At 40.9% G+C, this 21034-nt stretch overlaps 2 protein-coding genes across 2 annotated transcripts; both read left to right on the top strand.

Annotated features, from left to right (window-relative positions):
• Window positions 1-30: 30 nt before the first annotated feature.
• LOC310830765 (vomeronasal type-2 receptor 26-like) lies at window positions 31-7204 on the top strand (the record flags this gene model as incomplete). Its single annotated transcript, XM_083710605.1, has 6 exons — window positions 31-206; window positions 995-1286; window positions 3104-3379; window positions 4890-5117; window positions 5385-5511; window positions 6303-7204. The coding sequence occupies 6 exons, from the start codon at window positions 31-33 to the stop codon at window positions 7202-7204; spliced, it is 2001 nt and encodes a 666-aa protein (XP_083566731.1).
• A 3177-nt stretch (window positions 7205-10381) lies between these two features.
• LOC310830764 (vomeronasal type-2 receptor 26-like) lies at window positions 10382-19633 on the top strand (the record flags this gene model as incomplete). The annotated part of the gene is made up of 7 exons (XM_083710604.1): window positions 10382-10557; window positions 12046-12337; window positions 13895-14134; window positions 14351-14638; window positions 16958-17185; window positions 17455-17581; window positions 18732-19633. 7 exons carry the CDS (start codon window positions 10382-10384, stop codon window positions 19631-19633), a joined length of 2253 nt encoding a protein of 750 aa, XP_083566730.1.
• Between the last annotated feature and the right edge of the window lie 1401 nt (window positions 19634-21034).

The raw sequence follows: 21034 nt of genomic DNA, 5'->3' as shown, positions 1-21034 counted from the left end.
CGGCTTCTGCTTCTCTTGCTGCTTCCCAACATGGTGCCCAAAGTGCATACTGTTGTTTGCAGTAGAAATAATCCTGTAGATATTCCACATGAATGGTATGAAGAAGGTGACCTTGTCATTGGTGGAATAGCATCTCATATCTTTTACTTATTCCCCTACCTTTCCTTCAACAAACACCCTTCTCAGGAATTTATTGACATCCCAGTGTAAGTAAATGGTCGTTAACATTATTTTATGTGTGCTTTTTGGGCGATGGTGGGGTGGGTTTAGAACCTATTTTATAAAAAGCAATAGGCAATGTGGATTCAGTAAAGTTGGAACAGGCAGCCCACTGCATACCATTTGACTTGCCTAAATTTGAGAGATTTTTCCTCTAAATTGCCTTAAAATCATTACACCAGGCTTCTGAAGATGTCAAAGAAACACCCCTCTTGGCCATTCACCACTTGGAAAAGCTCTGTCAGATGGCTACTTGTGAACACAGTCATGGCAGAAAGGTAAGCTTTCTGCGCCAATGCTACTACCACATTGCAGTGTCCTAATACAGTCTCACACATACATGATTGATGCCATGATTTACGTGGCAGTGCTCCAACCACCAGCCCTTCTGTTTCTTCAGACACAGACCTGCACACAAGCGCTCTTGGTTCATATCTCCATTTTTTGGGTCACCTACAGGCTAGGAGTTGTTGTTAGGATTCAAGGATAAAGGGATCTGAGCTTCCTTGATAAAAAATGGTATAAAAATATAGTAAATAAGTGGTCATGCCTATTTTGGTGCTGTTGTTTTTTATGGCAAACCACCCTCTGATCCTCAGATTAAAGACGGTATAGAAATTTTGATAATAATAATAAATAATGTTAATAAGACTTCATTCATGACTAAATTTTCTAGCTGTGCCCTTTCATTATAGGCAGGCAGGTGAATCTTTCAGATCTAGATTTCATTCACTGTTTAATCCCCTCGTGAAACAGTAACTCACTTCATTTGCAGGGTGATTACAAAGTTCTACCAGCACGTTCTGGCCTTGGTGTTTGCTGTTGACGAGATCAATGAGAATCCCAAGATCTTGCCCAATGCCACTCTTGGATTCCACATCTATGATAGCTATTTTGATTCAAGGATGACCTACCGAAACACTCTGGATCTGCTCTTTAAATCACATAACTTTGTCCCCAACTACATATGTGGCATTCAGAAAAATGTAGTAGGAGTCATTGGGGGACTTAGCTCTGACACTTCCTCATCCATGGCGGACATCTTAGGTCTTCACAAGATTCCACAGGTAGAATTTGGGGGGCGGTGGGAGAGATTTCACACAAAAATAAACACTTCCCTTTTTCTTCCTCTATTAATCTGCTGATTCATGAATATGGACTGCTTAAATGAAAGGAGTAGAAGAGGCTGCAATATATGCATATATTGGGAAGTTATAACATGGGCATCCAACAATGTGTATGAGTGTCCAACAATCTTTCAGTACATGTTTATTGAACCCTCGGGGCCATTTCACCAATGTCATTGAAACTGAGAAAGGTGTCAAGCAAGGTTGCATACTGGCCCCACTCTTATTTAATTTCTATATCATCTCCATGGTGGACCATCTCCAAAACATAAACTTTCACTCCCCAAAACTAACTGGAAGACACATCTCTGTCCTGTTCTATGCAGATGATGCAGCAATACTTTCAAGAACACCTTTTGGCCTCAAAAGATCTCTGAGAACATTAATATAGTACTGTAAGGAGGACCACCTAGAACTTAATTATCAGAAAACTAAAATCATGGCATTTGCCAAAAGGCCTAGGAGCCACTCCTGGAGCATAGATGGCCACAAGATTGAGCAGGTCTCCTGCTTCAAATACCTAGGGGTAGTCTTCCATTCTACTGTCAGTAGGAAAGCCCATGGGGACTATGCTGCTGAAATTGTTCGGAGAAGCTTACCAGCAATTCTTAATTTTTTTAAAACAAGAGGTTGTCCTTATATACCAGCAGCACTCAAATTATTTAAAGCCAAGCCTATAGCACAACTTCTCTTTTCCAATTTTGCACCACTAGAACTTGTGCAATCCAAATTTCTAAGGTCAGTCCTTCAAGTCCCAAAATGTGTCTCTAATGCTACTCTGAGACTTGAGACAGGCTTCACAAAAGTGGAGGCTAGAGTGTGGGTGACCAGACTCAATGACTGGCTTAAACTATCTTAATTTCCACATGGCCTTGCCCCACTAACTATGAATGATGATTTTCAATCCACGTGGAAAAAGGCAGTGGCAACTAAAATCTCATCCCTGGGCTTCTTTCCAGGTCTTCTACTTAGCATGGGATATGTTCAGGCTAAAGCACTCATTAAACATGTGTAGTAGACACAGAGAGCCAGGACTCCAACATTTCTTGCCAAGGAATCCACCAGGTACTTTGCCTCCCCTATAGCATATCTAAGTAAACTCAAAGTCCCTAAACACCGAAGGGCTTTCACCCTGGCTCAATGTCATGCCCTACCCTCGGCCGTTATTGAAGGTCAATACAGGAAAATTGCCTACCTGGAGAGACAATGCCCCTGTGACTCAGGACAAATAGAAACAGTAGAGCATGTCCTTCTCCAGGGCCTATATTACAGAGACATTTGTATTAGCCTGATTTCCCCACTACTTCATAAGTACCCAGGATGCTCAGGGAAATTCTTTACTTCCTTGCTGCTCTCAGATACCAATCCTGCTACAACATACAGTGTTGCTGACCCCTGCTATAAGGGTTATAGAACAAAAGAGCAGGATCAGTGGTTTCTGTTGCTCCAGCTCCACATTGGAGTTTTGTTAAATCATCCACTTAGTGCAGAAAGCAGTAACAACCAAAAATAATAAATGCACCAAATACTTGGATTTGTACAATCAATGTGCACAAATGTGATGACTCAATAATATTAAGAATCAATAGCTACAGAAATTAATAAGTGCAATTATTTCTGTGCATTTTTCCATGTACAGAGATTGGCATTGCCCCTAATATGAGTACATTTGGGTATATAGGATTTATATTCAGATAAATGAGTGCATTGTAAGTTCTTGTTTCCACTTGAACAGTTTGGCTTTTTCTTTTTTTCAGATTTCATATGGTTCATTTCAAAGAGCCGTGGATAATCAAATCAAATTCTCTTCCTTTTACCGCATGGTCCCCAATGAAGGACTTCAGTATCAGGGAATTATCCAGTTACTTTTGTATTTCAGATGGAAATGGGTTGGGCTCATCACTACAGATAATGAAGCTGGAGAACGTTTCCTACAGACTATTGAGCCAATGCTTTTCAAGAATCAGATCTGTTCAGCATTCACCGAAACGATTGAGTACCATCTGCATTTCAAACATAATATGCTTAATATGGTAGACGATTTGGTGCATTTCTCAAAGCTATTCACACGAGTTTTCATAATGAGCAAAGCAAATGCTGTTGTTATATATGGAGAAAGTCAAACTATTGCATGGCTGTTAAGGACTGAAAAGACAATGAAGATAATTCTGCTAATGTATCATCAACATATTAAGTTACCTGAAGGAAAAGTGTGGATTACAACAGCTCAATTTGATTTCATATTAGATAAGTTTCAAAAAGATTTTGACTTTAACTTACAAATGTTCCATGGTGCTATCTCCTTTGCTATCCACTCCAAGGAGACTCACAGCTTCCAAAGCTTTCTTCAACAAGTAAACCCTTATTGGGAAGATAGAAATGGTTTTATCAAAGATTTATGGGAACAAGCATTTGGTTGTTCAGTTTCAAATGCCTCTGTGTCAAAATACATTGATGGCACATGTACCGGAGGGGAGAAGCTGGAGAGCCTTCCTGCACCATATTTTGAAATGAGCATGACCGGCCACAGCTACAGTATCTATAATGCTGTCTATGCTTTGGCACATGCCTTACAGATCATGTATTCAGCTAGAACCATCCACAAAAGAACAGACAGTGGAGACAGACTCTCTCATCAAAAATTGGAACCTTGGCAGGTAGAGTTTCCTGCTAGAAAGTGTTCGGTTTATGAAGTGTTCAGTGTTGTGCACTGCCTTGATTGTATTACGTGTGTTGGCAATGCACTATAAGTAAAGAAATAAAAGAACAGACCTCGATAAAAATAAACCTTAATTAATATTGTGGTATCCAAGTTGGGTATTAGAAAATGAATAAAAATAATTTAAATGACATGTGCTTTCATAAGCAATAAACTAACAGCAACTCCGTTTGGGTTTATTGGGTTATTGCTTTTGGTTTGATTTTATATTATAATAATAATACTTGAAACACTAATATCTCTAAAGTAACAGCTTCTATTTGAAATGTTAGAACCAAGGGTTGTCCTAAATATCAAGCGGCAATTAAATTGACAATTGTTATATGCTAGGGGTGGTGGGCAGTAACATAAATCTGAACCATCTTTTGGTTGGGGATACAGATTTTGTTTAGAAACGTGTGGCTTAAGTGTGCCATAATTTATTATGTGCTTTTGGTTTGATTTTATATTTTATGTGCTTTTGGTTTGATTTTATATATAACCGCCGTTAGATTCCGGGTATAGGGCAGTGTATAAGATGAAATAATAATAATAGTAATACTTAAGAACTGAAGTTTGCTATATTTCAAACAGTGAAGATCCAGGCAGAAAAGCTTTACCAAGAGTTATTGAGCTTTTTTGCCAATTTCACACAAATCAAAATATTACAGCAATACCAATGTGGGTTGCCATACGTATGGATTTCCCTGGACCTTTTTAGAGATTACAGAAATTCTGGACACCCAACCTTTAGGGACACAGTTACTCCCTTCTGGACTGGGGAGTCCCACACACAACTGTCCTTCTCCTGCCTTTATAGACCTTGTGGTTCTCTTTTCATCTAGGTCCACTCGTTTCTGAAGAGGATCTCATTCAACAACAGTGGTGGTGATGAAATCATATTAAATGAATATGGAGAGTTAGCAGCTGGCTTTGATATTACAAATTTAGTCACTTTCCGAAACAGGTCATATGTCAGGGTCAAAGTGGGGAGGCTGGATCCTCAGGCCCCTCCTGGCAAAGAGCTCACCATCAATGCGGACAGAATCAAATGGCACAGTGGCTTCACTCAGGTGAAAAAATAACTGCACTGGCTCTCAAATGGCAACATTCATAGTTATCCAATAAGATGGGGTGTGAGTGGGGGAAGGAAGCAGTTCTGCACTGAATACATAATTAAATTTGTAATTCACTGGAAGGGAAAGGAAAGTTTTCTTCCCAAGGACGTTTCACCTGTGTGAATATGGATTTCACATTATTTACTGATAGATCACCTTATGTTAGATTTATTTGCCCCAAACATTTTCTTAATATTAACCTTTTCTTATATCTTTGGATAGGAACCACCGCTTTCATTATGTAATGCCAACTGCCGTCCTGGTTATGGGAAGAGAAAGAAGGAGGGGGAGAAGTTTTGCTGTTATGATTGTGATCCGTGTCCACATGAGATGTTCTCAAATGAGAAGGGTGAGAGATGCTGTGTTAGCATATACCAAACTATACAATATATTTTAGTAAATTCTGGGCAGTTTTGTTGTCTTTAAATTTCTGGAAGAGAAAATGTTTAAATTGTGACTTGATATATTATTCTCTTGATTAAAGATAAAATCAATATAATGTTATCTTTAACAAATCTGGAAAAACATATTTTAGAAAGGGAGGTATTGACTTTTCCCACCAACATTGACTAACTTAGGGTGGAATAGAAGTGGTGGCCCCTTCTTTAGGAGCTGGATTTGGGGGAGTGAGGGTGAAAATCCTGTCAAAATCACCTCTATTGCTCCCAAGATTTCAGCTGTAATATTTCTCTCATTTAACTATGCAGTATTGGAGGTTCTGAGGAAAAATGAAAAGCACCAGTGAAAACATATAGCTTATCCACATTTGTAACATGGGTTTATTTGTGAAGCATCTAGGGGGAAAGCATTCGGGCTAGGAGTTTTGAAGTTTTTCCAGGTGAAAAACAGTATGCAAAGTGGACTTCATGTTGGGTAATAACTACTGAATACCAATTAAGAATAAAGTCCAACATGTGTAGGGAACTACAAAGAAAAAAACAGCTGCCTGAATTGAAGAAAATGTGAAGGGCTTGACTCACTCTTTATAGTAACTTACAGCTCTGTTTCCCTTAACAGGGGTTACTTACTGGCAGTTATGCACAATTATGCTTAGTTTCATAAAATCTCCCACATTTCTGATAACAAAATTATTTAGCATAATCATGGTTCTTTCATTTTTCTTGTACATTGTATTTACAGAGATGGAAATATGTGTCAGGTGCCCTGCAGGTCAGTATCCAAATGAAGACCAGGATCAATGCATTTCAAAGAGACCAAATTTCCTGGGCTTTGATGAAACTTTGGCAATTGTTTCAACTTTCTCTGTACTTATATTCTCTCTGATCACAATTATTGTGCTTGGCATCTTCATTAAGCACAGGGACACTGCCATCGTCAAAGCCAACAACAGAAGCCTCACTTACATTCTCCTCCTCTGCCTCCTCTTGTGTTTTCTCTGCTCCTTGATGTTCATTGGAACACCTAAGCAGGCAACCTGCTTTCTCCAACAAACAAGTTTTGGCATTGTCTTCTCTGTGGCCCTCTCCAGCATCTTGGCCAAAACCATATCGGTGGTTTTGGCGTTCATAGCTACCAAGCCAGGATCCACAATCAGGAAATGGGTAGGCAAAAAACTGGCGTATTCCATTGTCCTCTCCAGCTCCATTGTTCAAGTAGGAATCTGTGTCTTCTGGCTGGCAACCTCTCCCCCATTCCCAGATGTGGACATGCACTCAATGACTGAAGAAATCATATTTCTTTGTAATGAAGGGTCAGTCTTCATGTTCTATTGTGTTTTGGGCTACATGGGCTTCCTGGCCACTGTCAGCTTCACTGTGGCCTTCCTAGCCAGAAAGTTGCCAGACAGCTTCAATGAAGCCAAGTTCATCACCTTCAGCATGTTAGTCTTTTGCAGTGTTTGGCTTTCGTTTGTTCCAACTTATCTGAGCACCAGAGGAAAATACATGGTGGCTGTGGAGATCTTCTCCATCTTGGCTTCCAGTGCTGGGCTGCTGGGTTGCATCTTTTCCCCAAAATGCTACATTATTGTGGCAAGGCCCGACCTGAACAACAGAGAACAACTGATACGGAGAAAGATATAAATGGTAGAAGAGACTGTCATTTCTTTTGAGACTTAGGTTCTGTAGTCTTTCTGGCCAGGTTGAGTTTCACTGTGCTGGTCTGAGAAATGATATCTGAAAATAGATGAATAATATAAGAGATTTTTTTATCATGTTCTCTGTATTCAGCATAGGAACATTTTTGGTGTAAATATATTGACACTCTGTGATGGAATAAAACTTTAAACTGATACCTCAGCATTGCATGAGTGAAAGTCTGCTTGTACAATGGCCTTCCTATACTCTCTTTCTCCTGCATCCACAGAGTGACTCCCATATTTTCCCAAGATGTTCTGAAACTCTCTTGAGCAGTTTTTGGGAATTCTTAGAAAACTGCAGAGAGGGGGAAAGGGAAAGGAGAACATCAGAATCTGCCTTATAGTGACTGAGAGTGTTACTCAATCTATTTGGGAGGATTTTGGATCACTCGTGTTGAGTTGCTCTGGTTTGTGTTGTATGATGCAAACTGATCTGGGGCTGTTGGAGACGGATATCAGGCAAAATTAGAAGCAGGCACCAGGCTGGAAAAGCTATGTTTACTCTGAAACATATCTGATCATCAGGTATGTCTTCCCCAGAGAATGTAAAAGCTGGATGCCTCCTAAGTTTCCTCCCTGCCTTGTACCCCACACCACAAGACTGATGTCTCTTTCAACCTGATCATCAGCACAAGAAGATGCTGGTGAGCTGTGACTCTTCCCTTCTCTTGTCATGGAAGTATTTTCTACTCACGAGTGGATGTCACCTATCTTGTTGTGTTTGTTTTTCGGATAATGATTGTTTCCTTGAAACACTTCTTATGCAATACATAAAAATACACAAGAGAGCCAACTATAGTTTGGACAAATGGACCTAAGCGGAACTCTACTATGCTTCTGACTGGCCGGAAGGTTGAGAAATAAGATATATATAAATAGTAGTGTGAGGCAGAGTAGGTTGTCTGATTCGAGGAACAGATCTAGGCACTGTTTATTGGGAAGAGTCTTGCTATATTTGTGAGCTCTTCAGTTTAACTGCCCAACTGTTTTAAAATAAAATTCTTTTTTAAAAAATATCTCTTCACAGTCATTGTGTCTATTGCCACATTACAAAAGCACCTGTATTAAAAGCTAATTGTGTTTTAGTTCAATTTTGATGCCTTATTACCCACCCTCTGCCTAATTGCAATAGCAACCAAACCAGTGTATATGGTTGGCTTAGTGAGTCCAGAAACTAAAGGAGTTAAAGACCACTAAGTGGAGGCAGTTGGGCAATGAAGAGATTCACTTTCTGCTCTGGTAAGGACTCAAGAACAATCAGTGGCACCAGGTATAGGGGGCAGAGGGGGCTTCAGCTTCCCCAATGTTTAGGGGGATGCCACGCCCCACCACGGCTGGGCGCTCTCCACACACCCCAGCCCCAGCTTCTGCCTGGCAGCCCCGGAGCCATGTGGTAGCTGGGACAAGCATGTATGATCTTGCTTCACTCGTCCCAGCCGCAGCCCAGCAGTCTGGTAGCCCAATAGCCGGGCTGGGACGAGCAAGCACAGAGATTGCCTTCTGTGTGTTCCGCCCCTACCCAGCACATGCCAGGCAGCATCACATGACGCATCATGTGACACACCTCAAACCAATCTAAAAGCTCTCAGGGTGAACCAGAACACCTAAACTCCTTGAATCTCATTTCTGGACTGATGTGAGGTTTGCATAGGAGTCGGGAAATCATGGTTCTTGCCTTAGCAAGTGCGCCAGACTCAAAACGATCTGTTATATGACACATCCCTGGCAGATAAAGATCACATCAGAGAGGAAGTCTATTTCTACACCAGAAACTTTCCCTTACACCAGAGGTAGTCAATCTGTTCCCCTCCAGTTGTCGCTGAACTACAACTCCCATCCATTTACAACAAACCATTATTATCAGGGATGAAGGAAGCTGTAATGCAGCAAAATCCAGAGGGAACAACATTGTCTATCATTTGTTTACATGGATGGGACCACCCTGTCATTCATCTGAATTACATTTTCCCCCAGAGTGAGAGAATGATGGCAGAGATGTGATCATGCATGTCACATTGCTTCATTCTTTGTTTGTTTTTTCAAAAGGGGTTAGACTGTATTGGCTTGGGTCCCAATATCTGGATATGGTTACGACTCTCTCCCACATTTCCCCAAAATATCCACTTGGTAGGGTGGATGGGAGTGTCTGATCAATGTTACATAGGAGAGTGTGTGTTAAGCAGGGTATTATAGGAAGAGCATAAATGGGTATTATAAAAGGTCAAGGTACCCCCTGCGCGTACGGGCCAGTAGTGTCCGACTCTGGGGTTGTGTGCCCATCTCACTTAAGAGGCCGGGGGCCAGCACTGTCCAGAAACACTTCCGGGTCACGTGGCCAGCGTGACGAAGCTGCTCTGACGAGCTGGCACCAGAGCAGCACACGGAAACGCCGTTTACCTTCCCGCTAGAAAGCGGTACCTATTTATCTACTTGCACTTTAGGGGCGCTTTCGAACTGCTAGGTGGGCAGGAGCTGGGACCGAAGGACGGGAGCTCACCCCGCCGCGGGGATTCGAACTGCTGACCATGCAACCGGCAAGCCCTAGGTGCTGAGGATTTACCCACAGCGCCACCCGCGTCCCTAAAAAATGGGTATTATGCCTGACCATAAATGGGTTTTTTACTTTGATGACCTTGGAGGTCTCTTCCTAGCCTATGATTCTGTGATATGACAGATATGTTTACTTTGGCTGTTCTCCTACTGATGATTCACCAGAGTCGAAAAATATTACACAAATGATTATCTCCCCTGTAATTATAAAATGATTATAATCAATCCACCTGGCAAAGCTTCACAAGGCAGAATGGGAAATAAAAAATCAAAATAGGCTCTGCTATTTCAATCTTTTCCCCTCTTGCATTATATAGGTCAGATTTCAAATAACTGTAGCTTATTTGGAATTCACAGAATTTTTTGTGACAGTGCTGAAGTTAATGAGAAGGTGGATACATGTCCATTTACGTACCTCATTGCCAGAGTTGGCTGTCGCCAAATCCTTCCTATACAGGTCAGGCTGATGATAATAACAATATTGTAGAGAGATAAAGGACAATATATGTGTAGAAGGATATTTGTGATCAGGATGTTGTTGCTGCTGCTGCTTCTCCTCCAGCTTCCCAACATGGTGCCCCAAGTGCATACTGTTGTTTGCAGTGGAAATAATCCTGTGGATATTACACATGAGTGGTATGAAGGAGGTGACCTTGTCATTGGTGGAATAGCGTCTCTTATCCGTTACTCATTCCCCTACCTTTCCTTCAAGAAACACCCTTCTCAGGACTTTATTGACATCCCAGTGTAAGTAAATGGTCATTAACCGTATTTTATGTTTTCTTTATATGTTAATATCTTACAGAAAAGGACATTGATTGCTTGGGGGGGGGGGGTTAGAACATTTTAAAAGAGCAAACAGACAATTTTTTTAATGAGAAATATACTTACATAAACTGTAGACTATGCCTAAGCTGTCAATTAAGATGAAGAAAGATTCACATTTTTCTGGACAGACACAGAGAAGAGAGAGCAGGAAAAGAAAAAGTGGGCAACATTTTTTTAAAAAAAATACCCTCTAACGTACAGCCAAGCAGTGAGGTACTCAAGTTTGCTGATTACATCCAAATGTTCAGTTGCTATTAAAAAAAACAACTATAGAGCCCAAAGCAGTCCAAAATAATCCCTGCAGACTAGGTGCATGGCAAGTAAACTGGGAAACGCAATTCAGTGTAAGGAAGTGTAAGATTAGACTTATTCAGGAAAAATATATATTAATTTTACAAATAAACGTTGGGCATTTCAATTAGTGGCAACTGACCAGGAATGAGACCTTGGAGGCGTAGTGGATACCTCAGCGAAAATGTGCACCCAGTGTGCAGCAGCTGTGAAAATGGCAAATTCATTCTAGCAAGAAGCACTCAATGGACTGGAAACAGAACTTCAATATCACAATGCAATTCTACTAATCTCTGGTGTGACCACACTTAGAATGCTGTGAACAGCTCTGGTCATCTCACCTAAAAAGATTTATTGTTGGAAAAGCTTTAGAAATTACCTTCAGAATGATAAAAGAGCTAGAACATCTCCCCCTTTTTAAATTAGAGAAAAGGCATGCAAGAGGTGACAATATGTTTAAGGTTATGTATGATGTGGAGACAGTCAGTAGGGAAAAGTTGTCTCCCTCACTCAGAATACTAGAACTCAGGAAAATTAATTAGGCAGTGTTCATTAAACAGTCAATCAAGAGCCAGAGTGGGGCACAACATTTTAAATTTCAGTATTCAAGCAATAGTGTCACAGGAAGAGGGTCGATCCTGGAAAATTCACAGGTCTCAAATGTTAGGACGAGGTACATCTGCAGTGTTTCCCGAATCCTAGGTACTGAATGTGCCAGACATGCTTATGTGGGGAGGTGATTCCATACCTTGGGGGTTGCTACAGAGAAGGCCCTTAAAACTTCTTAGAAGCCAGACTGAAAAAGGATCCAGATATTCAATCTCTGCCAAGCATCCCAGAGTGGAATATTTGCCACTTGGCAATGGTTGTTTAACATTTTTTTGATTCTGGGCAAGTCTCTGAAGGAGGGGACACCATTTCCTGCTTCAAGGAAGATGGTGTCTCTCCATCCTGCAACAAGGCTTTGATCGATCCCCACACCTCCTCAGTCAATTGACTACAACTTCTTTTAAGAAGCCAAGATAGAGATGGAAAGGCAGGCAGGTGAATCTTTCCATTCTGAATTTCATGCACTGTTTAATTCCCTCATGAAATGGTAACTCACTTCATTTGCAGGGTGATAACCAAGTTCTACCAACACATCCTTGCCTTGGTGTTTGCTGTTGACGAGATCAATGAGAACACCAAGATCTTGCCCAATGTCACTCTTGGATTCCACATCTATGATAGCTATTTTGATTCAAAGATGACCTACCAAACCATTCTGGATCTGTTCTTTAAATCGCATCACTTTGTCCCCAACTACTTATGTGGCATTCAGAAAAATGTAGTAGGAGTCATTGGGGGACTTAGCTCTGACACCTCCTCATCCATGGCAGATGTCTTAGGTCTTTACAAGATTCCACAGGTAGAATATGGATATTAAAAATATATGGATATTTCATGCTGTAATTCACTCTTCTCTCCTTTCACTAGGAAGCTGCTGATTTATAAATATGAAGTTGTAAAATGGAAAAAGTAAAAGGGTTGCAATATATGAATATATTGGGGGGATTCATACTATGAGTACCCGATAAGGCATATGAGAGGACCCAGATTCTAAAGTATATGTGTTTAATACACATAATGGAAGATTTTTCCAAGGGGGGCCAGTTTGACTAATAGGACATCTTAATGGATTCACATTACAATAATCTTGAAAACATTGCCCTAGCTGCATGAATCATAGAATCACAGAGTTGGAAGAGACCACAAGGGCCATCGAGTCCAATCCTAATTCATGGTGTTGATATTCACTTGCAAAGGCATAAATTGTTCAGGACATATTGACTAGAGAGACAGGAGAAACGTGTCCCTGTTAATTCTCCTCAACCTCTCAGTGGTTTTCAATACCCTCAAGCATGGTGTCCTTCTGGAACAGCTTTCCGAATTGTGGGTGGACAGAACTTCTTTGAGGTGGTACCAGTCCTATCTGGGTGGTCATTTCCGGAGGCATGTGGAGCCTTCATTTTGGGTTCCTTATATCCCAAGCTGTTTAAAATCTACACAAAACCACTGAGTGGGGTCATCCAGAGTTTTGGAGTACGTTGTCAGCAATATACTGATAGCACGTAGCTCTACTTCTCTTTACATCTGCAGTGGATGTTCTGGACCAATGTCATGCCTCAGTAATGGACTGGCTGAGAGCCAATAAACTGGCCAGATGAGTGGGAGGTGGCCTGCTCTTGCTGGGTTACATTCTCTCTGAAGGAGCGGCTAATAGATTGTGGGTACTCCTGGATCCTTAGCTGTTGCTTGAGGTTCAGCTGGCTCAGACCATAACCCTTGTCTCAAACAGAAAGGGGTGGATCCCCTCAGCCCTCAACTCTGAGCTTTTCTTTTTTTTCTCCCAGTGTCCCACCCTTGGAGATCTTCCCTTCTTTGCCTTTCACACAGGGTCCTTCACTAACCATCCATCACCTTCATGTGTGTTGTTGTTGTTTAGTTGTAGGGGAGAGGGAGAGATGAAATAAAAGAGGAAGGCCCCCATTTTCCACCTGTCACAAAAATTATTATACAGAGTATTCACTCTAGGGTGACATCCAGCTGTTCCTCCTTCTACAAAGCAGCATTTCCCCAATCTTCAGGACCAAATGTCCAGACCAAATTCCACATCCAGGTATTGGCTATCGCGAGTCACCACACAATTATCTCTGGCAACAAGTTGTCAACAGAAGATGTTCTGTGCGTCATCTCCTCCCTGGAAGTATGTACAACTAAGAATGTCTCTCTCCATAAGAATTATGAGATTTCCTACGTGGGGATGTATGATGTTATTCAGTTGATTTTCAGAGGTTAATTGAGAAGACTATTTTGTGCTGTTGCGCAGCATTGTTTGAGTTCAAATTAATTGCTCTAATTTTGCTGGCAATGATTGCCATACCATTTTTGTATTTTCCTGATATATGGTTTATTGCGCTCACAGACCTACAACATACATACCCTTCCAGAGATCTTCTGGAGTTCCCAGAATACCTTTTCAGGAGAGTTCTTAATAGATGGAGAATCAACTTCTCTCTACCATCACTATAAGGATTATAGAACAAAAGATCAGGATCAGTGGTTTCTGTTGCTCCAGCTCCACATTGGAGTTTTGCTCAATCTGCTCTTAGTGAAGAAAGTAGTAACAACCAGCAATAATAAATGCGCCAAATACTTAGAGACAGTAAATGTGTACAAATGTGATGACTCAATAATATTATGAATGAATAAATACAGAAATTATTAAGCACAATTACTTGTGTGCATTTCTCTACGTAAAGAGATTGGTGTTGTCCCTAAAATGAGCAAATTTGGTAAAATAAGATTTATATTCAGATAAAATGGGTGTGTTGTGAGTTCTTGTTTCCAGTTGGACAGTTTGGCTTTTTCTTTTTTTCAGATTTCATATGGTTCATTTCAAAGAGCCATGGATAATCAAATCAATTTCTCTTCCTTTTACCGCATGGTCCCCAATGAAGGACTTCAGTATCAGGGAATTATCCAGTTACTTTTGTATTTCGGATGGAAATGGGTTGGGCTCCTCACTCCAGCCAATGAATCTGGAGAACGTTTCTTACAGACTATTGAGCCAATGCTTTTCAAGAATGGAATCTGTTCAGAATTCACAGAAACGACTGAGTACCATGTGCATTTCAACAGTAACATGCTAGATATGGTAGATGATGTGGTGCGTTTCTCAAAGTTATTCACACGAGTTTTCATAATGAGCAAAGCCAAATCTGTTGTTGTATATGGAGAAAGTCAATCTATTGCATGGCTGTTAAATGTTGCAAAGACAATGATGGTAGCTCAACTAATATATCTTCAATATATTAAATTACCGGAAGGAAAAGTGTGGATTACAACAGCTCAAATCGATTTCACATTAGATATGTTTCAAAAAGATTTAGACTGTAACTTACAAATGTTCCATGGTGCTCTCTCCTTTGCTATCCACTCCAAGGAGACTCACAGCTTCCAAAGCTTTCTTCAACAAGTAAACCCTTATTGGGAAGATGGTGATGGTTTTATCAAAGATTTATGGGAACAAGCATTTGGTTGTTCACTTTCAAACTCCACTGCGTCAAAATACTTTTATGTCACATGTACTGGAGAGGAGAAGCTGGAGAGCCTTCCTGCACCATATTTTGAAATGAGCATGACTGGCCACAGCTACAGTATCTATAATGCTGTCTATGCTTTGGCACATGCCTTACAGATTATGTATTCAACTAGAACCATCCACAAAAGAATAGAAGGTGGAGACAGACTCTCTTCCCAAAATTTGGAACCTTGGCAGGTAGAGTTTCCTGCTAGAAAATGTTCAGTTTACAAAGTGTTCAGTGTTATGCACTGCCTTGATTGTATTATGTGTTTTGGCAATGCACTATAAGTAAAGAAATAAAAGAATAGACCTCGATAACTAAAAATAAATTTCAAGTAATGTTGTGGTATCCAAGTTGGGTATTAGAAAATGAATAAAAATAATTTAAATGACATATGCTTTCATAAGCAAGAAACTAACAGCAACTCCAGTTGGGTTTATTGGGTTATTGCTTTTGGTTTTATTTTATATTATAATAATAATACTTGAAATACTAATATCTCTCAAGTAACAGCTACTATTTGAACTGTTAGAACCAAGGGTCGTCCTAAATATCAAGTGGCAATTAAATTGACAATTGTTATATGCGAGGGGCAGTGAGCAGTAACATAAATCTGAACAAACTTTTGGTTGGGGATACAGATTTTGTGAAGAAACCTGTGGCTTAAGTGTGCCTGTCTGTTTTTCCTCTTACCTACTGTTAACAGCACAAATTGGCCAAGTCAAGTGCACGTCAAACTGTCTGAAATGACCCTTGAGGCTTTCTGTAGTTTCTCAAAACCAGATGCAGTGTCCATGGAAATTTCTGGTTTCCACAGTAGCTCCGCACACAAAGCCAGGCTATTTAACAACTGGGAGGAGGGGAAAAGGGTCATGCTACAGTGAGCTAGCAAAATGCAGGGATGCCATGAGGTAAAGAAAATGAAAGTAAACCGCATCCTCCAATTGGCTGCCTTGTGATATTAAACTCAGGTAAAGAAGAAAATGTGCAATCTCCCCAACACACAAATGTCTGCCTCACCCACCCAAGCTTTGCCAACCTTTAACCAACTTTCTCTGCTGCCACCACCATCAAAAGCCAGAGCAGGAGGGGAAAAACACTCTCCTTTTGCAGTGGAGAATGGTGAGCAGGGATGGCGGATGTCATAAACTAGATAAAGCTAATTTAATTATTCCTCAAGCTACCAATTGCAAATGGTAACCTTAAGTTCCCAACATACCATATACCACAAAGAAAGCACAGAGGGAGGTGCGGTGAAGGTCTGGGTGGCAGTGATGGAGAAGGGAACAAGCAGTTCTACTCAGTTCTACTTAGCTAGTTGCAGTCTCTGGGAGCTCGAAACCAGAAGCTCATGAACAGGACTTGTAAACAGGGGTATTTAGCAGGGGAGTTTAAGGAGGAAGCCTGGACTGCTGTCTCTTGGTGTTTGTAGAACCAAGGAAACATAGACAGAGATGGAGCTGCTGCAGTAACCTGCATCACAGAATTTATCTGCACCTCTGACTGCAGTATTCTGGATATGTCTGGGAAATTCTCAACATATGGCAACCCAACCTTTAGGCGAGCAATTACTCCATTCAGGACTAGGGAGTCCCACACAACCTGTCTATCCCAGCCAGTGTGGTGTAGTGGTTAAGAGCGGTAGTCTCGTAATCCTGGGTAACCGGGTTCGCGTCTCCGCTCCTCCACATGCAGCTGCTGGGTGACCTTGGGCCAGTCATACTTCCTTGAAGTCTCTCAGCCCCACTCACCTCACAGAGTGTTTGTTGTGGGGGAGGAAGGGAAAGGAGAATGTTAGCCGCTTTGAGACTCCTTAAAGGGAGTGAAAGGCGGGATATCAAATCCAAACTCTTCTTCTTCTTCTCCTTCTTTATAGACCTTGTGGTTCTCTTTTCATCTAGGTCCACTCATTCCTGCAGAAGATCTCACTCAATAATAGTGCTGGTGATGAAATCGCATTAAATGAATATGGAGAGTTAGCAGCTGGCTTTGATATTACAAACTTAGTCACTTTCCGAAATGGATCATATGTCAGGGTCAAAGTGGGGAGGCTGGATCCTCAGGCCCCTCCTGGCAAAGAGCTCACCATTAATGCAGACAGAATCAAGTGGCACAGTGGCTTCACTCAGGTGAGAAAATAACTGCACTGGCTCTCAAATGGCAACATTCATAGTTATCCAATAAGATGGGGTGTGAGTGGGGGAAGGAAGCAGTTCTGCACTGAATACATAATTAAATTTGTAATTCACTGGAAGGGAAAAGAAAGTTTTCTTCCAAAGGACGTGTCACCTGTGTAAGTATGAATTGTACATTTCACATTATTTATTAATCAATCACCTTATTTTAAATTAATTTATCCTAAACATTTTCTAATCTTATATCCTATATCTTTGGATAGGAACCGCCACTTTCATTATGTAATGCCAACTGCTATCCTGGTTATGGGAAGAGAAAGAAGGAGGGGGAGAAGTTTTGCTGTTATGATTGTGATCCGTGTCCACATGAGATGTTCTCAAATGAGAAGGGTGAGAGATGCCATGTTACCATATACCAAACTATGCAATTTATTTTAGTAAATTCTGGGCAGTTTTGTTGCCTTTAAATTTCTGAAAGAGAAAATGGTTAAATTATGGCTTGATATATTATTCTCATGGTTTATAGATAAAATCAATATAATGTTATCCTTAACAAATCTGGAAGAACATATTTTAGAAAGGGAGGTATTGACTTTTCCCACCAACATTGACTAACTTAGGGTGGAATAGAAGTGGTGGCCCCTTCTTTAGGAGCTGGATTTGGGGGAGTGAAGGTGAAAGTCCTGTCAAAATCACCTCTCTTGCTCCCAAGATTTCAGCTGTAAGATTTCTCTCATTTAACTATGCAGTATTGGAGGTTCTGAGGAAAAAAGAAAAGCACCAGTGAAAACATATGACGTAGCTTATCCACATTTGTAACATGGGTTTATTTTTGAAGCATCTAGGGCAAAAGCATTCTGGCTAGGAGTTTTGAAGTTTTTCCGGGTGAAAAACAGTATGCAAAGTGGACTTCTTGTTGGGTAATAACTACTGAATACCAATTAAGAATAAAGTCCAACATGTGTAGGACATGTGTAGGGAAAAAAACAACTGCCTGAAATGAAGAAAATGTGAAGGGCTTGACTCACTCTTTAGCCAAAACAGTGCCTCGTGGAATTTAAAATGCCGATCTATGCAATATTTGCAAATCATAGGAAAGATAGGTTGTTAGACTTTTAAATGTCCCAGTTTTAAGTGCTAAGAATTCTCCCCAATCCCTCTTGGAGTGAATGGAACACAACCATTAATCTGTTGAAATGATTTACTTACAAAAATCCTTTAATGCAACAGCAGAGGCAACACAGGCAAGGTATTCTTGGTTACAAAATACAGAGAGTATACTCGAGCATGTAGTCTGAGCTAGGAAGCTCCAACCTAATGTGTGTGGTCAGTTGCATGGTTCAAACAGGACCATGGAGAAGTGAAGATGTGATATCAAAGCCTTTCATAGAAATTCACAGCTCTGTGTCCCTTAACAGGAGTTACTTACTGGCAGTTATGCACAATTATGTTTGGTCTCATAAAATCTCCCACATTTCTGATAACAAAATTATTTAGCATAATCATGGTTCTTTCATTTTCTTGTACATTGTATTTCCAGAGATGGAAATATGTGTCAGGTGCCCTGCAGGTCAGTATCCAAATGAAGACCAGGATCAATGCATTTCAAAGAGATCAAATTTCCTGGGCTTTGATGAAACTTTGGCCATTGTTTCAACTTTCTCTGCAGTTTTATTCTCTCTGATCACAATTCTTGTGCTTGCCATCTTCATTAAGAACAAAGACACTGCCATAGTCAAAGCCAACAACAGAAGCCTCACTTACATTCTCCTTGCGTCCCTTCTCTTGTGTTTTCTCTGCTCCTTGATGTTCATTGGAACACCTAAGGAGGCAACCTGCCTTCTCCGACAAACAGGTTTTGGCATTGTCTTCTCTGTGGCCCTCTCCAGTATCTTGGCCAAAACCATATCAGTGGTTTTGGCATTCATGGCTACCAAGCCAGGATCCAGAATCAGGAAATGGGTAGGCAAAAAACTGGCGTATTCCATTGTCCTCTCCAGCTCCATTGTTCAAGTAGGAATCTGTGTCTTCTGGCTGGCAACCTCTCCCCCATTCCCCGATGTGGACATGCACTCAATGACGGAAGAAATCATATTTCTTTGTAATGAAGGTTCAGTCCTCATGTTCTACTGTGTCTTGGGCTATATGGGTTTCCTGGCCATAGTCAGCTTCACTGTGTCCTTCCTAGCCAGAAAGTTGCCAGACAGCTTCAATGAAGCCAAGTTCATCGCCTTCAGCATGCTTGTCTTCTGCAGTGTTTGGCTCTCGTTTGTTCCAACGTACCTGAGCACCAGAGGAAAATACATGGTGGCTGTGGAGATCTTCTCCATCTTGGCTTCCAGTGCTGGGCTGCTGGGTTGCATCTTTTTCCCAAAATGCTACATTATTGTGGCGAGGCCTGAGCTGAACAACAGAGAGCAGCTGATACGGAGAAAGATATAAATGGTAGAAGAGACTGTCATTTCTTTTGAGACTTAGGTTCTGTAGTCTTTCTGGCCAGGTTGAATTTCACTGTGCTGGTCTGAGAAATGATATCTGAAAATAGATGAATAATATAAGAGATTTTTTATCATGTTCTCTGTATTCAGCATAGGAACATTTTTGGTGTAAATATATTGACACTCTGTGATGGAATAAAACTTTAAATTGATACCTCAGCATTGCATGAGTGAAAGTCTGCTTGTACAATGGCCTTCCTATACTCTCTTTCTCCTGCATCCACAGAGTGACTCCCATATTTTCCCAAGATGTTCTGAAACTCTCTTGAGCAGTTTTTGGGAATTCTTAGAAAACTGCAGAGAGGGGGGAAGGGAAAGGAGAACATCAGAATCTGCCTTATAGTGAGTGAGAGTGTTACTCAATCCATTTGGGAGCATTTTGGATCACTCGTGTTGAGTTGCTCTGGTTTGTGTGGTATGATGCAAACTGATCTGGGGCTGTTGGAGACGGATATCAGGCAAAATTAGAAGCAGGCACCAGGCTTGTAAAGCTGTGTTTACTCTGAAACATATCTGATCATCGGGTATGTCTTCCCCAGAGAATGTAAAAGCCTGATGCCTCCTGAGTCTCCTCCCTGCCTTGTACCCCACACCACAAGACTGATGTCTCTCTCAACCTGCAGCTTGATCATCAGCACAAGAAGATGCTGGTGAGCTATGACTCTTCCCTTCTCTTGTCATGGAAGTATTTTCTACTCATGAGTGGATGTCACCTATCTTGTTGTGTTTGTTTTTTGGATAATGATTGTTTCCTTGAAACGCTTCTTATGCAATACATAAAAATACACAAGAGAGCCAACTATAGTTTGGACAAATGGGAACCTAAGCGGAACTCTACTATGCTTCTGATTGGCCGGAAGGTTGAGAAATAAGATATATATAAATAGTAGTGTGAGGCAGAGTAGGTTGTCTGATTCGAGGAACAGATCTAGGCACTGTTTATTGGGAAGAGTCTTGCTATATTTGTGAGCTCTTCAGTTTAACTGCCCAACTGTTTTAAAATAAAATTCTTTTTTAAAAAATATCTCTTCACAGTCATTGTGTCTATTGCCACATTACAAAAGCACCTGTATTAAAAGCTAATTGTGTTTTAGTTCAATTTTGATGCCTTATTACCCACCCTCTGCCTAATTGCAATAGCAACCAAACCAGTGTATATGGTTGGCTTAGTGAGTCCAGAAACTAAAGGAGTTAAAGACCACTAAGTGGAGGCAGTTGGGCAATGAAGAGATTCACTTTCTGCTCTGGTAAGGACTCAAGAACAATCAGTGGCACCAGGTATAGGGGGCAGAGGGGGCTTCAGCTTCCCCAATGTTTAGGGGGATGCCACGCCCCACCACGGCTG

The sequence above is a fragment of the Podarcis gaigeae genome, assembly GCF_964106915.1.
Source record: "Podarcis gaigeae genome assembly, chromosome: 13".
NCBI classification, from domain to species: Eukaryota; Metazoa; Chordata; class Lepidosauria; order Squamata; family Lacertidae; genus Podarcis; species Podarcis gaigeae.
This window is presented reverse-complemented; position numbering and strand designations above follow the sequence as displayed.